Consider the following 18,362-nt stretch of genomic DNA (forward strand, 5'->3'; position numbering starts at 1 on the left):
GAAACACATCAAGTGTCCATGTAGCCAAAGAGCTTTGACTTATCTATTTCATGTTGTTTTTTCTGCGTTTTTTTGGACTAAAGATTTGTTTTGTTGTACAATGGAAATTTCATGTTCAGTTTCAGTTTTCGAAAACCAAATTTCCTGTTCGTATTTTGTATTACCATTTCTGCATGAAAATATATACTTCAAAGTTAAAGCTGAAATTACACTTTATGTGTGTTTAAAGGTGAAAATCTGTGTATACCACACTTACTTATACCGACAATCTCTACATAGTACATCCAAAACGTTTCTCAAAACCACGTATTTTAAGTGTTTATTAATTAGTATTCAATATAATTAAAGATATTAATCTAAATGAGATCTCCTAAAACGGCTAGTTGCTAAATTATAACTACACTATATTTACATTAATGAAATTAGATAAGTATACATACATTTTATACGAATTTATAAAGAGAAGATTTTTGAATTGTTAGCTATGGAGGCATGTTGTGAGCGCAGTAGTTGAAGAAATAATGAGACTAAAGAAAAAGATATAATCATATACAACCACCATACCTATATGTACAATGGGACTGGGGACGGTTGAATACAAGTGAAAGGATAACAACCATTTGTCTTTGATATCGATAAAAAAAAGAAATGTTCAAAGCTAAAATCGTGTAATAATCATTTTTTGAACTTAAAAAATCGCAGCTCTTTATCAAAGATACCATAAAAAAAAATTCGACGCACTTTTAGGTGATATGTTGATAATTGACATGAATTCATTAGTTGGAGGAAAACCGTCTAAAGTTATTACTCCCATAACTATATCTCAATATTTAACAACTGCTTCCTTTGCGTGTGTTAAATGAAAAAAAAAAATAGCTGGAGAAAAAATTTAGGCTGCATCTAACATGTTGATTTTAGATCCACTTATAATAGTAATCTGATGTATTAAGATTATATAATGATATAAGACATATTGCTGTTGAAAACAATTTTATCATAAGTTCTATTGAGCATTTGCTGCTAACGTATTGATTCGCAAGAAGCAAACCTGCCCGCCTTGCAATCCAACACAAGCAGTTCCATTTTCAGCACAGGCAATTGCGAGAACATAATGTTCAAAATGGAACTCCTCCATTAATTGTCCATTTTTCAAATTCCATATTTTCAGCGTTTTGTCGCGTGAGCCAGAAACCAAAAATTCCCCTCCAGGAATGAACGCCAAAGCACGAATATCATGAGAGTGGCCATGCATGCGATGAATAATTTTCCCAGTTTTTAGTTCCCAATGCAAGAGGGAGTGATGCGATCCCTTCGAAACAATGCGCTCAATGCAAGTACCTGATAGTTGCTCATGACTATCAGTTTCTTCAGGTGCTAGATATGCACGTGACACCTGCTCTCTACCAGCTCCACCATGTACCTTTTCCACAATTTCTCCGTCTTTAAGACGCCATTTTACTACACTAAATCCACGTATGTAAGCAGCCACAAGTAGATTCTCTTCCACGACACGCAGCGCTGCAATCCCGTAACTCTTGTAACTGTACGTGCGGACGACTTCAGTGGAGTTCACATGGACCACAAAGTTGTCATAAGAACCACATAGAACGTCTTCTGCTCCATGCATGAAAGCCAAAGCTGTTATTGGATGCAGGTGAACCTTTTCGTGTGACCAGATTTCAATTAGTTTTGGAGGAGTGGATTTTTCAACAAACCAAAGTTTTACTGATCCACATTGTGTTCCAACGGCAAAATAAAGATATTCTTCATTTGGGTGACCTTGAACTTGGGTCACGGATTCTTTAAAAGCATATTTCGGATATTCAGTGGGATTGTTCTTTTGATGATGAAAGTACAACAGAATTCCGTTATCACAACCAAGCAGAATGTATTGCAAGCCAAGAGGTGCCACGCAGTTAACTTTTGCCCCAGGTTGACCTAAAGATGGTTGAAATAAGAATCATGACCACAATTAGCATGATTTCTTCAAAAAAAATTTACAATTACCGATACATTAAAGTATTTTTTGCACTCTAAAGCTTATGGATACCATACAGACCAGTTAAAAGGAAATGAAACAAAATTGAGGCAACAAAACGAAGAGAAGAACAAAACAGACCGATAATATATTACAATTCTACACATCAAAAAAATTGCCAGTTGCTACCCGTGGTGTAGCTATAACCGTTCCGCATGTCCAGTAGCGGATCAAGGATAAGTCAGGTAAGTAAAGCGACTTACGTACAATATGCAGAAAATTCAAGCACAATTTTCAAATGAATTTCGAAATTTGATCGTTAATGTTCTAAAAGACTACTCACTACAGCAGGCTTTTCTGTTATCGTGCAAGTTCAGCTTTCTACGATTTTTTGTTCAAATTCAAGTTTTGTCGAAAAAAACGTTAAAATTTTAAAAGTAGGGTAGATCTTACCGAATCGCGTGCCTTGACTTATAATCGGGTAGCTTGACTTACTAAAGCTTCTCAATGGAGTCCAAAAGGCATATTAACCAATCACAAACAAATGACTTAACTTCTAAGTGGGTTAACCTGACTTGCTATAGTTTTTTAAAAGAAGTCCAAAAGGCCTTTTGACCAATCACAGAGATACAGCTAGACTTATAAGTGGAGTGGTCTGACTTACTTCCAAACTTAAACGGAGTGGACTAAGTGAATTTATCAATTTCGAGATCAGTGCGGGAATAATGAAATATTTTAATCAATGAACGAATGAAGGTATTCTATAATTTTCAATATGCTTTGCTTGAGAAATTTCTTTCAAAATTTGAAAAATATTAATGCTCTTAGCTATTCTCAAAATAACATTCTAAGCGACGAATTACACTTCGTGGATCTTTAATTATGTCTACACTGAGGTGGACTCAGATGTTGTTTACTAAAGATCGAGCTCTTGTAAATAGTAATAGTGTAGAGTTATCATCTGAAGTTTACATGTCTAGCAAAAACGGTGCGATAAATAACGACAATTTTCATTCGATTCTGATTACTAGTTAAATTGACAAATTGATATAATGCGAGTATTGTTGAAATCCAATTAACTACTAAAAATATGATATATTTCGTAAAAATTTGGCGTGTTTAGAATATGACAGCCAATGAATTTAGCTATACGCAATTTATGGTTGGGGTATTTGCTTGTAAAGAACGATATGGTGCATGCAATGATTATGTTGTTCTTATAATTATTGACCAATTACAATTATAAACAATTGATATTCTTATGACAATTGTTGTTACATGTTTGTATTGTTAGGACAATTGTTGTTACATGTTACATGTTTGTTACGATTCTCCGGGTTCAAACCATTTACTTTATTACAATTGTTGTTGTTGTCTTGACAATTGCTAATTATCTTGTACATTCTTTTCATCTTAAGTCATGTCATATTCAACATGACTTACTTTTCTCGATCGACATTTCTCTAGCGCAAAAGTTTTACAAAGGCTCTTTGAATAACTGAATCGATTCTATGGGTTTAAGCCAGAAATAGTGATTATAAATAGACTTTTAATGGTCACCAATATACATTACACTGACGTTAAAATTCGCTCTCCAAGCTTTATTCTGATATCTATAGGTTATTACGGAGAAGCTTTTAAACAGAAAAATATTCATCAGTTGATCTAGTGACATGTGTGAGAATTTCTTTAGAATCGACTTACAAAAATGAGCTGCATGTCAATGTATAGACCTTCTCCACTCTTTTTATAGTGCCTTAAAACTGATTTTATGTAGTTGTTGTTCATAGTTTGCATGCATTTCTTGCGCGAATGCGTTAGTTTAAGATTTATCGAATACTTCACCAAGAACTTTGAACTGAGTTCCTTATTTAAAGAAATGATGTCAGCTATTGTATAGTTTGCAAGTGAGTGCTGTAATATAGAGCACAACTTATAATAAAAATTTTGTGTGCGTACCACGTGTATTTGCATATTTTTTAAAAACATTTTAACCCTTAATTGTAAAAAGACTAAATATTATTCCTATTAAACATTCCAAAACTTTTAATAATGTGTTTGCTTTGCAGATATTTAAACAAAAAAATAATTTTTCGTCTACTGTTTATATATATATTACTTTACCATGCTCGAACAAAAATGAGGAAATGCTACAGTAAGCTAAACAACTGAAATATGTATGATCATTAAGTGAACAAACCTAGTGGTACTTTTTCACAGCTGTTGCTGAAATTTCTTAGTTCCACTCGATTTGCCTCGTCAACTATGATAAAATTGAGATCATTTGGCAACATGCTAATCAAACGTACACCTTCACCAGACTCCGTGTTATTAAACTTCTGCACCACTTTAGAGCTTCCAAGATTCACCAGTGAAATAGTACCTAAACTACTTCCTGTCAAAGCAAATTTTCCATCTTTGGTAATATCAATTGCGGTGATGACGGAATTTTGAGGATGGTCAGCTTTGTATCGGATTTCACGCCAAGACGATAACTCCCAGTATATGAACACACTGTCTGTCACAATGCCAGCAAGAATGGCGTCACCTTTGGGTAAAACGACCATTTTCATACAACTTGGGTTAGGACCTTGACTGACAAAAGTTGCTTTAAGTGAGTTAAGATCGATTTTGCAAACTTCGTTGTTTCTGCTACAGGTAAAAGCTGTAGCAGAAACAACGCTACAGCTTTTGCCTGTATCTTCTATCTGCTTCAGGTTCTTCTGAAATGCAATCTCCATGGTCGTGTATGATGGCAGCGTAAGGCGTTTAGCCTTATCATCATTTTTCCAGTCCCAAAGAAATATTTGGTTATCTTTGCAGCCAATAAGAACAAGCTTGTCATCGAGGTCAAAACGCACTAAACGTGCTTGCTTATCGCCACTGATTCCGCGAATTTCTTTGCCGTCGTTCAATCTCCAAACCTAAAAGACAGAATGAATGTATCAACCAATTACATATATAGAAAAAAAACAAGAAAGAGAAAAAACGTAATGAAAGATAATTAAAATTAATAATATTATTTGTGGAGCTAGTGAGCAAGAAGTCACAGCGCGAAATTGTTTTTTAATTCTCTTAAATATTTTATGAATACTTGAAGTGAATAAAGGTGGATGGCGGAATATCATCTTCCTCTTGAAAACTTGGAATCATAAAAACAATTAAAAAATCAAAAATTCACTTGAATTTTGTTTTTTCTATAGCCCTGACATAGCTTTCATTATAATATTGCCAGCTCAACAATTGACATTAATGAATAATAGTTACAAGTCAATGATATATTACATAACTTTAGCCATACTTAATTACAATACAAGCCATTCGAACAAAAGTTTTAGTAGCTAAATTTTGCTCATTTATTTACAATGATTGATAATGTAGTATAAAAAACGTAACATCCCACAGCTCTTAAGATGTCATCAAATTACAAAAATAAGTTCACTTTCAAACCGGAAGCACTCATTATCATAATCTACATTTCGTACATAATGCATAGGATATGAACTGTTTTTTGAACTCTTTTAAATTTAAAGATGCACAAAACTCTTCACACGGAAACTTCCCTTTCTTTTTATTTCACATTTATTTACATGTTTGTTGCATTAAATAGACTTAATACCCATCGTAAAGTTCCTACTGACAACTTAATAAGCCAAAACATATTTTAAAACCAATGAACGTAAGTCTGACTTTTATTGATCAAATCAGGTCTTATATGTTACAATACCATCATAAAACAACGGCAAATAATTCTCATTGTTTCCATGTTTTACTTTTTTGCCTGGTGTGAAAATTCTAGAACGGTGCAAGCAACGTAACCATATTACAATTTATGAGCATTACCTTGATCAAAGAGTCCTTTCCAAGCGAAACAACATGATCGCCATCATTTGAGATTGAAACATTTATTACTCTTTGGTATGGCCTGCAAGATATGAAGAGCAAGAAGTCAAATATTAAAACTTTTTAATGCTCATTTTTCGGTAAACATTTAACAGAGTTGACATATACTTTCATTAGAAGTGTTGTGGCATCTTAAGCGAAAAAAATGACTAAAAAAAACCTTTTTAATCATGTACACATCGTGTTCATGTCAAATGCACATCATGTCCACAATTTAAGAAGAAATATTAGACGTGAACTAATCGTACCTTTACATCAATAATTAGTACCTCTGCTGAGAAACTAATAAAACATCATCATTTGATAAGGAGCTTTTCAATAAAAACAATGATCACTACAGTGCTGATTATGTATAATATACTGGAATACCAATTTGACATTTACACGAGTGCTCAAAGCAACATGATTGCAAACAATTAATATGCTTAATTATATATTTAATGCACGTAGACCTTTATAGAAAATGGTGAAACGAGTATCTATCTATGAAACCTATTATATGATCGGGAGAATTTGAGGCTTCCAGAAAGTTCATTTCCTTAGATTTCCTTAGTTGATTATTTCCATGCGTCATTCGACTATTGCTCTAACAAGGATGGCAAAAATGCTTGTAGAGGTTTGTGTAATGTGCCTGTAGCAGCAGCAAAGCCAACCCATTATTGATCCTATACATTGCTAACATGGGTGCATTCAAAACGCAGAAAAACGCTAAATCGATTTGATTTTCTGAAGAAATAAATAATAATTTTGCTGACAAATTTGTATTGTTGGAACAAAAGATCAGACAGGCAAGAGTTCGCCAAAGGAAGCGCACACCTTAAACGTACACTTAAACGGTTCATCCCGTATTCAAACAACGATAATATATTTCTTTATTCGTGCAATTACTAAATTATATCACAAAACAAAGTTTAAGAAATTGGATATAGGAAACAGGGGTAATTCACACACCTCTCAAAGTAAAACGCTCCTTAGCTTCGATACATTTCCAGATTTTTATTGTTCCATCCATAGATGACGAAACACAATTTGAGCCATCTTGTGTGACTGCAATGTCCATTACATCTTCACTATGACCTCGAAACGAATTGTCGGTGATATGTTTATTTGTATCCAGGTCCCACATGCGAAAAGTCTTATCTTGACTGCCAGATAGCGCCTTTCTACCATTCGAAATTATAAGAACAGATCTAAAATAAAATAACCTCAATCATTGTAGTGTTATTTGAAGAAATAATGCCATAGTCATAGGATAATGGCAGACTAAGCTATTTTGTTAAGCAAGTGCTTGAAATTACAAATTATAATGCTGACAACAGTAATTTGAAGAACTTTATCTGAAATGTTAAAACTTAACGTCTAAAAAATAATGAAACTTTTTGAATACATTGTAGATATATGATACGGTCAAAGCAAGTTCTACAACTAATTACCTAATAGATTGGCTGTGTCCTTTAAAACAAAAAAGAGATTTTCCAGTTTCAAAGCACCATAACCTTACGTCCATATCCTGTCCTCCAGAAACTATATGTTTCGAGTCACTGCTTACAGCGACACTATATATTTCTCCTTGATGTCCCTTTAATGTTCGCACCTCGCCAAATGACTGCAAATTCCAGATCTTTAAAGTTTTATCACCAGAGGCAGAAACAATCATTTTACTATCGCAAGTAGCTGCTACGGCATAAACGGTGTCTGTATGTCCCTTTAGTGTCGCTAGGTGACTTAATGTAGAAGCATCCCATAATTTGACGTTATAGTCAAGAGATCCGGTCGCTATCATACGGCCATCTCTAGTGGTACATAAGCCTCGAATATGCATATTCGTTTCATGTGCTTGTGTCTTATCTAATAGTTTCCCATTAGCTACATTCCATATTCGCATATTCCCTATCAAAAAATTGACGATTCTAATTCAGTTTGAATTGCTTTGAATTAAAACTTGGCTTCATCCAACGATGATATAAAATTTTATATTGCAATAATTTGACTAGTATATTTAAGAAATAGAACCTTAAAGCTTTACATAGAAACATTTTCATAGTTTCTATGTAAAGCTTTATAAATACGCAGGAAAATTTGGGACAAACAAGGAATTACGTGGCCAGCACTAACATGAGTTGAAAGTGCTTTCAAGCAATTTCGATAATCTAATGACATTCCTTTGTAAGGAGTCCACCAGCAAATCGCATATGAAAACCACCAACATAAGTCCATAGAAACAAGTTAATATGTTTTCTATTTCGTTTATTAAATAGCCTTTTAAAAACAATGTTTAAAAGATAAATGTATTGATTTTAATGGCATGTTGTTTTTATTTTCGCCCTTAAAATGTCCTGCACAAATCATGCAATCTGCGCGATTCTTGCGAGATTGAAGTCTTGTGCATTATTAAGTTATATCAACAAACTATTTTCGAGCATTCGACCAATCAGCACCCGTGTTTTTGAAAGGTTATTTTATAAAACCAATAGAAAAGGAAACCAAAGACAAAACTAGTTGAGGTGTCCATACTTGATATAACTTACAATGCCAAAATTTTACAAAATTAAACACTAAGTTCAGTGTGGGCTGATTCATTAATTAAATAACATACCATCGTTTGAACCAGAAAAAAGACGTTTGTCATCAATGCTAAAATCCAGTGCATTGACAAATCCTCCTTCAGCTTCCATTATAAATAGCAATTTATAAGTGTCTAAGTTCCAAAGTCTGGTCGTAGAATCATAAGAACCCGACGCAAGCTTTGTTCCACAGTGCGACAACGCGAGGCAGTAAACTTCCATTGTATGACCTCGGAGCACTTCTAACTCCATAACAGTCTCCAGTTCATGCACTTTGATCAGGCAGTCTTTGGATGCTGAGATCACAATTAATCCAGAAGGACCTACGGTGGTAACCAACGCCAAAACTTTGTCACAGTGTTTTCTGAATATCTTTTCTAACGGACCTGTGGGGTCCGATAAACATGGAAACAACGGAACGAGATGGCAAGTGGTGGCACAACTTAAAAGCAATTTTACTCTTGGAAACTGCTCCTCATAAGAAAGCAGCCTTCCTATATAGTAAAATAAAACGTCATATAAAAAAGTGTACATATTTTAAATTTACTAAAAAATTATCATTACAATCAAATTGTTTAGTCATTCTAAAGCCCTTTGCTCGCACAAAATGCCTAAAACATTTACAATTCATTAGGCATTCAACTGCGTCTGCTGACCAAGCACTATGAATGTAAGGATTGATGACATTGGAGTAAGCATAAAACCGTTGGCAAACAGAGTCGTGCATACAGGAGGGTGTCGGGTGGTGTCACACACCCCAAACTTTTATTTGAAAATGCATTCGGTAGAAGTACTATATTAGTCGGTAGAAAAAAGATGTTTGCCGACTAAATAATACATTACCTATGATATGTATAAGCGTAAATAAGAGTTGAGAGACTAAAATTTTGGTATAGATGTATAAATCAAGAGAAACTTAACAGTAGGACAATAATTCATGATAGTTTATGACTATCTTAATAATATTCCTTTAGTGCATTAACGATAATGCGTGATTACGTTGAGATTTATGCAATATCAATTTATAAATTAAGATAATTAAGGGATGTCATTTAGTAGACCTTGAAAATTATCGAGGTTTTGTTCTATATTGTATTCAGTACACGTTAGTTGGCCAGTTGTTGGAAAAGATTACACCCACTCTCTGATTAACGTTCTCAGGAAGACACTAGCTGTTGCATTGTAAAGTAAAATTTCTGACTCATTATTATATTTTTTTCACGTTATCAAATTAAGTCAAAATTTAACTATTGTTTCACAATTAAAATGCATATATACCATTATGTTGTTTTTAATTTATTGACAATAGCAACAACATTTATAACAACAACATTTATTACCAAGCAATTGAGTACCAAGTGAATTTGGACTGCTTTCGATCACATCAGCGGACAACATTAACGACGATTTAAGGAGTTTGATTTCGTACGAGGGGTGTTCAAGAAATCGAAAATCGGATATCAAAGATGGCAGATTAGTTTCTTTTACTTTTTGCTGCAGCCATTGGAAGTTAAAGAATAGCTGTTGGAGCTCTTCATACTCCTTTGCAGAATCAAGATGGTAAGGTAAATATCTGAAAAAATAGTCTCTTTTACCATTGAAGCACGGCCATTCGCGGTTTCTGCATTGTTTACGTAGGGCGACAAGGAACTGACCTTGAACATCCTCCACCGATCTTTGCTTGTAAGGATCTTCGCTTCGTAGTTTTTCGCGAGCATAATCCAGCACTAGATCATGAACACGATAGCTAGTTTTCTCATCTATTACAGGTCCTGTAATTTATATTGAATTTACAAATTTTCTACATATAGAGACCAAATGAACAATTAATGGTACATACAAAAGGGTGAAAGGTTGACATTAAAAAAATAAATTATCAAGGTTTACTCTCACAAGCTAAACAAAAGAAACATAAATTTTCCTTTTCCCATGAAAAAGGCTTTTTAAGGACTCCTTTTTGCATCAATATCGTCTTTGCTCTTGTAGAGATCTACTTTATTTTCAGGCAATTTTGCTTGTTTGATTCACAGAAAAATCCCACTATTCAATATGCATTGTTTACAAGCTACTCATACGACTTATACAATATAATAAATAAGTTGTTTTTGAATGGTGAAAATCTGACCTTTTTGTAAGAGTGATTTTCTTTCAAGCAAACGCAATATGTCTCTTGTTTTTTTGGCACTACATGTGTTTCGCCCTGGAATGTTCTCAGATGACCAAAAGAGTTCAAGGATGTCTGATGGGATATCGGTATCCTCTGGAAAAATGGCGAAATCGAAAAACTTTTCTTCATATTCTGGTTTCTTTTGCCTAAGCCGTTTTAAACTGACATCAATAGCAGCCGACACATTTGTATATTGATATTCACCAGGTAAGACATCCTTTTTTGACTTAATACTTAGTTGTTGTAAGTTTGCACTTTTAAGTTCATCTAAAGTATCTTGCCAATCCTGCTCAGAGCTAGCATCTATTAAAGTGGCACCGATGATCGACAAGGCAAGTGGGAGTCCACGGCATTGCTCTAACAATTCTTCTACTATTCTTTGTAATTTGACAGAAAGCGTCGATTGTTTATCAGTAGAGACCTGCGCACAATTGTACAAAAGCTGGCGAGATTGATCTTTCGGCATTATTTGCAGTTCGTAGATTTCAATGCCTAATAGAATTTTTCATTAAAGTTGCTTTTTATTTATCATAAGCATTTTAAACGACTACATTTGCTTGATATTTTACAATAAAAAGCGTAAAAGAACTTTGTCTGGTTGTGAAAGTATGCATAAAGTAGGCATCCAAGGATAGTGCAAAGTTTCTTAGAAAATATGTTCCTAAACATGACAAAGAAAATTAGTTTTAAGAATACTTAGTATTGAACCTTGGCGTTCCAAAAAATGCTAAACTGAAATTTATTTCGGGGAGGCTTTTCAATGCCTGAAATTTTGTGTTTTGACGAATAGCTACACTGACTTGCTCCAAGATTGCGTAAATAAACCTTAATTTTTATGCCCACTTAGGTTGCAGATACTTAATAAGAACATTTACGCGCCACAATCATACCTTCGTCATCCATGCATCACATTCTTTTATTACTACTATGAAGTATAAAACATATAAATTACGAAATCACTCATGATTTACTTTCTTTGTTTCGGTTATGTTGTATTTTTCATTCTTTGGCACATATGTCAAGCTTATGTTCATGGGCGTATCAAGGGCATGTCAAGAGAGTCATGCGGCTCACGTATATTTTCCTAAAAAAATAATTATTCTATTTTGAGAACCAAGGTCACCATAATGATGAGTAATTACGTATTTTCCTTTTTACAAAGTCCAAATTTCAGTTTAGTTTTATCTAAAGTTAGTATTTAAAAACCATTTTTGTTTGCGGAGGCAGCGGTTAAGCGCACAAATCTCGCACCATCTTGTGACTATATCCATTTATTTGATTAGCAAAAGCGTATTTTAATTATTCTTGACTCCTCTCGCGACTCATTTATTGTAAATTACCGGGGGGCTGCGGACTACTTTGGCACTATATTTTCTGTTAGTCAATGATTCCTTCACTCACTTGCACTGTTCACGACCGGGGGAGATCGTCAATTTGAAAGTCAAGCGTATCGTATTCTATTAGCAAATTTTGTTTTGAATTTGGTGGACTATAATTTTGTAGAATAGTCGGACTATTCTACAAATTACTGTCACAATGGTAAGTAATGATATGGTCAAGGCATTAAATGTGGAATTTTGAATAAAGACAGAGTTATTTTGTGCGAATTAAAATCGTCTTTGCGTAAAAGGTATGTTGAGTGAGTCGTCGAGTTAGTCGAGCGACCAGCTTGCCGATTTGTTATTTAACAAGAAGATACTAAGTAGTGATTTTTATGATGAGGTTTATATATATGCCTTTGAACGATTGTAGTTGTAAAAGAGGCGTTTCCACAGCTATAAGGTATTTAGGTTTCAGTCGTGATTCAATTTGAAATGAGTATGTTTGAGTTTGAAAATAGATCATTGATTTATTGTACTTGCTGATCAGATCTTTTTGGAAATTTCCTTGTAGCTCTGTGTCCCTAATTTTCTCAATTGATTAAAATCTGGTAAACTTATTAAGGCTGCCGACCTTTATAGAGCTCTTTGAAAATGCCAAAAACCTACTTCCATTACCCTCTATTCAACTATTGATAAAAATAATGTTGAATGTTTCAATCACAGGCTAAAATCTTTGCTTCAATCTGTATCGCAGGAGTGCTTGGATACGGGTTTGACTAGCAAAGATTTTAATTAAATGAAGATATGATCTTCGCACTTTGCTGGACAATTTAAGCAATCGTTTCAGGACCTGAAAAAATCAGGTGACTCAACGGGATTCGAACCCATGACCTCTGCGGTGCCGGTGCAGTGCTCTGACCAACTGAGCTATGAAGTCACACAGTGGTGAGCAGGTCAATATTGTTGGGCTCATGTTTTCTCGTGAAAGGAATGTTATATGAAAAATGTTTTATGCAGTGCGGTGTTCGAAATTAAATGAAGATATGATCTTTTCTTTACATTTAAGCAATTGTCTCATGAACCTGAAAAATTCAGGTGACTCAACGGGATTAGAACCCATGACCTCTGCGGTGCCGGTACAGTGCTCTGACCAACTGAGCTATGAAGTCACACAGTGGTGAGCAGGTCAATTTTGTTGGGCTCATGTTTTCTCGTGAAAGGAATGTTATATGAAAAAATGTTTTATGCAGTGCGGTGTTCGAAATTAAATGAAGATATGATCTTTCACTTTGCTGGACAAATTAAGCAATCGTCTCAGGACCTGAAAAATCAGGTGACTCAACGGATTCGAACCCATGACCTCTGCGGTGCCGGTGCAGTGCTCTGACCAACTGAGCTATGAAGTCAAACAGTGGTGAGCATGTCAATATTGTTGGGCTGATGTTTTCTCGTGAAAGGAATGTCGTATGAATGTTTTATGCAGTGCGGTGTTTGAAAGATTTTAATTGTTAAAAGAAACATTCCTGAACTGCCATAGCAAGTAGAAGTCATCATTTTTGGAAAGGCTTGACTTCTGTCATTGAAAGATCAATTCACTCATATTATCCTTATTAGGAAACGCTCAAAATGTTATGCAATCGTCGAGGCCCTACTTTCACCCTAAAATACAACCTAACCATTTTGCATCTCTATGATTTTTTTGAAACAGAGATTTTGTCGTGGTGACAAACTTAAAGATGGATTTCAAAATAGCAAATTTCATGGTGAATGGTGATAATAACAATGTAATATTTCTTAAAAGAACTGTTTTAACCAGAAAACTAACCAACAATTCAAAGGAACCGTTATTTACAGCTAGAAAGAGACACTACGCATTTTGGCAGACTACTCGTCACGTGTCAACGTCTGCTAAATGAGAACCTCCAAATCATGCTACATTTACAATGTTACAAAGTCAATGTCATCCCTATTTTTAGAGATGACACTTAAAACAAAGAGAGATTAAACACGTAATCCTTTTGTCGGCAAAGGACAGGTTAGGGTTAGGGTTAGGTTAGGGTTAGTGTTAGGTTAGTGTTAGGTTAGGGTTAGTGTTAGGTTAGGGTTAGGGTTAGGGTTAGTGTTAGGTTAGGTTAGGGTTAGGGTTAGATTTTACCGACTCCATAACGCGTAGCTGGAATAACGAGCCACATTTTTTAATAATTTTAAAGTTTTCATCAGAATAAGCATTGGCACAGTGAATGTTGCTTAAAAGATGTTTTCCAGTCGCTGAATCACATAGAATCGGATTTTCACTTTTACACGCACGTTTTGGTAGTTGTCGTAAAGAATTAATTTTATTCTTGACAGAAGCTGGTACATGCTGTTTTATTCTTTTTCTCAAAGGTTGAGTGAAAGAGCTTTAAGGTATACCTACCTATGAGATCTGCAAGGTATATCTACCTACGAGATTTTCAACACTGTGATTTAGACATTGAGCATGGTTTTCATCAATGGTAATTTGATTTGGAAAGATTTTAGGTTTCAGAACAATCATGTTTTCTCTCAGTAATAAGAACTACAGAGCTTTTAGATATGAGTGATTTCAAGATTTTCAATGGCTTTGTTATTTCGCTCAGGGCATGGTGCATATTGTTTATCTTGTTTAATTTTTGGGGAGCTTTATTCTTCAAAATGTTCTAGAAGCTCTAAATTAGTAAGTACTCAATGCAGTTATCGATGGTGTGGTGCTGTAAATGTCAGAATCAGGCTGTCGAATATCGACAGTCAAATTTCTAGGCATGGTGATGAGCCTGATATAGGGTGAAACAGCCAAACAACTTAACAACTATTTCAATGTTAGAAAATGTAAATATTTACATACAAATGATAGTCATAAAATACGATTAGTGTACATTCTAAAATGATGGAAATTGCATTTCGAGACCCAATAAATTAAAATTTTCCAGGGATCTTGCCATTGACTCTAAATGGCGAACGCCTCCGGCGTGCGCACTTGACTCACGTTTGAAAAATCCTAGATCCGCCCCTTCTCATGTGTTCAGAAGAACAAAATGGTTTGTTTATTTTGGCGGTATTTTTTAGCGTTAAATTCCACCTAGTTAAATAGCAGAGACCCGAGTTGTAAAATGCAACGATATCCGATAAATATTTACGTAGAAAAATTTGCATCAGTTGATGAACAAGTCCAGTTTCTGGCAAGTTTGCGTGAATAAACGTTCATTTCGTATTTGCTTTTTCAGAGCAATTACATGAAAGTCGAGAAAGTCATACAGTCGTATATGACTTTTTTATATTGTTCTAAAGTAATCCACAACTAATGCTTTCTTTAAGGACAGTAATAGTGCACTTTATTTCTTGTAAAATGTTCCTTACCGAAGCAGATGTGCAAGACTGACTGACTGACTGACTGACTGACTGACTGACTGACTGACTGACTGACTGACTGACTGACTGACTGACTGACTGACTGACTGACTGACTGACTGACTGACTGACTGACTGACTCGTGTAATTTTCGCCACCCACCACAATACTACCAAGTTCCCATGGAAACTTTGCACTAAAATTTTCTTTGGTGATAATCAAACATTGTATTGCGTCACTGTAGAATTTACTTATATGTTAAATTTGTAAAGAGTATATTTTTATTTGTACAGTGAAATCAAACCTTTTAAGCCACGAACAACGTCTGCGTCTCGTGTCGTAATCAGCAGCTGACATTTCCCAGATAAGCAATCAAACCAACTAGCGTCTTTATATTCCATACGTCATCAAGAACAAGAAAGCAATCTTTGTCAATCGTATTTTCTCTCAACCAAGATTGCGCGTCACTTTCGTTACTATAAGTTACTGCTCCACCTAGTTCTTGGATAAATTTATTTAGAAGACTTAAGCAGTCTGGATTTTGACCAATATCAAGCCAAACTACGTGACGTTGTTCTGCTTGGATCCAAGCAACAGCCTGAGCTAATACAGTTTTTCCAAGTCCCCCCATACCGCGAATACCCAGTAGTCCCACCTTATTACTTTTGGATTTTAATTTCTCTATAACGTCACCCACAACTGACGGCCGCTCAACCATATCTCTGGGCAATTCACGTAAGCCAGATGGAACTAAAAACATGAATTTTGGGTTGGAACAATTTTCTATGTCTAACACAATCCACAAACATGATTTAGTCTGGCTCTATCTCACAAGAACAAGTCACAAACTTCTATTAGCTTACACTCGATTACTTTGAGTCCTTTTTCAGTTTTTACACAAATTGTAATCAATGGATTGGTTCATTACAAGTCTGCTTTATACGCTCACCTGCAACACCACAGTTCTGACAATAATTAGTTTCACTGTGCGCTTTTTGTCCACATGAATTGCAACACAATTTAAAAAAAACTAGTTTTAACAATTACATACTCATATATAAAATGTGCCTTTTATTGTTCGAGAGAACAATGGCTAAATTTCTTTTTCACGTACGATTTTACATAAAGTATCTAATGCAATGGAAACACTGCTTAACGAGCAAAAATTTGAATTTAAAATTTGAATAAGTGCATGGTGTGAATTCGAATTCGCAGAGCAAATTTGAATTTTAATAACACTTTAAACAGCAGATTTGTTACCCACACAAAAGCTAAATTTTTATACATGGTCTGTTCTTTTGCCAAAATGACTATACCTTTTGTTTTTCTATGGCTGACGTGATTCTGGCCTTCCTTTTCTTTTGTTACATAGAAAAGAAAAAATACGCATAAATTTTAGTCTGTCATCAAATATCCTCAACCAAGCATTGTTCCACTATCAACTATTCTAAAATTTTTGAATCTTAATATGCGATGGAAAAGAAGTTTTGAAACGACCTAAAAACTGAAACCTTGTTATACATACTAAAAATTACAAAACGGTATTTTCTATTAGTACACAACAATTGAGAGGAGAGATTTACTACACTACACTACACTACACTTTATTATTCTCGTAAAAATCCACAATATATTTGCTCCTTATTTTCGAAAGTTTGTCCCTTGGTAATGGCGGCCCTCTATTTTTGTCTTTAACTTTTGTACTAGATGCTTGATCCAGTCTTATTTCGAGATCAGTGATTCTAATAGGTATTTGCTACAGGAAAAACAGGATTTTTATTATTGCAACTTCGAAAGTAATTAGAGCATTACTGAAATAATCTTAATGCCTCAAATAAAAATGCTTTTATTAGAGCATTGAGGACGACTACAACACTTGGTATTGTCATGCCCAATTCATTCTTGTTGGTGGCGCATCAACAAAATGTTCAATTGGGTTTTCGACTGACTAAAACCCACGACTTTCTAGCCTTTTATTTTTGGCTCATTAGCAATTGTAAATAATTTATTTAATGATGATATTTTCATTTATACAAGGAAACACATAGTAACTAATGTAGACATTATTTTCTTCTTTTAGATTTAAAGAATATAAAGATTTTGTAAAATTTCCGAGTTAGTAGCAACAAAGGTATTCAACGAAATACTTATTGCTCGCCCCTTTCTAATTTCTACCCTAGTGTGACTATCAAGTCGTCATACAACTTGGGAATGAACAGATCGTATCATTCTCTCCCATACGCCTCCCATATGGCTCACTGAAGGCAGGTTAAAGTGCCACTTAATTTTTCTTTGCGTACAAAATTTGTGAACTTTACTTTGATCTCATTCTTCAATTTCTATGTTCAATTCATTATTAGCACTCACAAAATTTGTTCCTCTATCACTCCTGATTTGTTTGGGACATCCTTGAATGCTAATAAATTTCCTGAGAGCGTAGATCATCGGGTCAGTATCAAAGGAATGAGCTATTTCTATATGGATTGCTCGGGTCGTGAAACATGAGAAAAGGTAGACATATCTCTCAACCAACGATCTACCTCTTTTTACAAGCATGGGTCCAAAATAATCGATTCCTACATTAGTAAAAGGAGGTTTTTGAGGTGCCACTCGGCTTTCTGGTAGATCTGACATTAGCTACTCACCCAAACGAGCCTTTCTTCTTTGACAAGCCAGGCAACGTCGTACAACGCGTGAAACTGCTGTTCTTCTTTAATTATCCAGAATTCATTTTAGTGATGATAAGACGGATTCTTGACCCATATGACCTACTTCAGCATGATGTTGACAAATTATCATATCTGTGACGGGATGCTTGAAGGGTAGAATAATAGGATGTTTTGATTTCCCATTGATTGGCGCATTAACAAGCCTGCCTCCAACCTTTAGTAAGCCGTTCACCATCATTGGATTTATTTGTCGAATGTAGATTCCTCATTTTCGGAGTAGTGCCTTGTCAAGCTCCTTGCTATTTCCTGGAACTGCAAACAGTTTCAGTTGTTGAGAGAATGTTGTGTTCTGTACATGTACGAAGATCTCCCTTTCGGCGGCATCCAATTCTT

The 18,362-nt window shown here is 34.8% G+C and overlaps 1 protein-coding gene across 1 annotated transcript; it reads right to left on the reverse strand.

The window, feature by feature from the left end:
- Positions 1–292: 292 nt before the first annotated feature.
- LOC124439457 (apoptotic protease-activating factor 1-like) lies at positions 293–17,999 on the reverse strand. Its single transcript, XM_046989681.1, has 12 exons — positions 17,668–17,999; positions 16,617–16,658; positions 15,605–16,050; positions 10,571–11,104; positions 9,786–10,217; positions 8,478–8,939; positions 7,315–7,771; positions 6,833–7,071; positions 6,553–6,607; positions 5,822–5,903; positions 4,179–4,902; positions 293–1,938 (listed from the first exon to the last, which is right to left on the reverse strand). Exons 3-12 carry the CDS (start codon positions 15,699–15,701, stop codon positions 1,004–1,006), a joined length of 4,017 nt encoding a protein of 1,338 aa, XP_046845637.1. The 5' UTR covers positions 15,702–16,050; positions 16,617–16,658; positions 17,668–17,999; the 3' UTR covers positions 293–1,003.
- Between the last annotated feature and the right edge of the window lie 363 nt (positions 18,000–18,362).

Source organism: Xenia sp. Carnegie-2017, unplaced genomic scaffold (assembly GCF_021976095.1).
Source record: "Xenia sp. Carnegie-2017 unplaced genomic scaffold, XeniaSp_v1 HiC_scaffold_19, whole genome shotgun sequence".
NCBI classification, from domain to species: Eukaryota; Metazoa; Cnidaria; class Anthozoa; order Malacalcyonacea; family Xeniidae; genus Xenia; species Xenia sp. Carnegie-2017.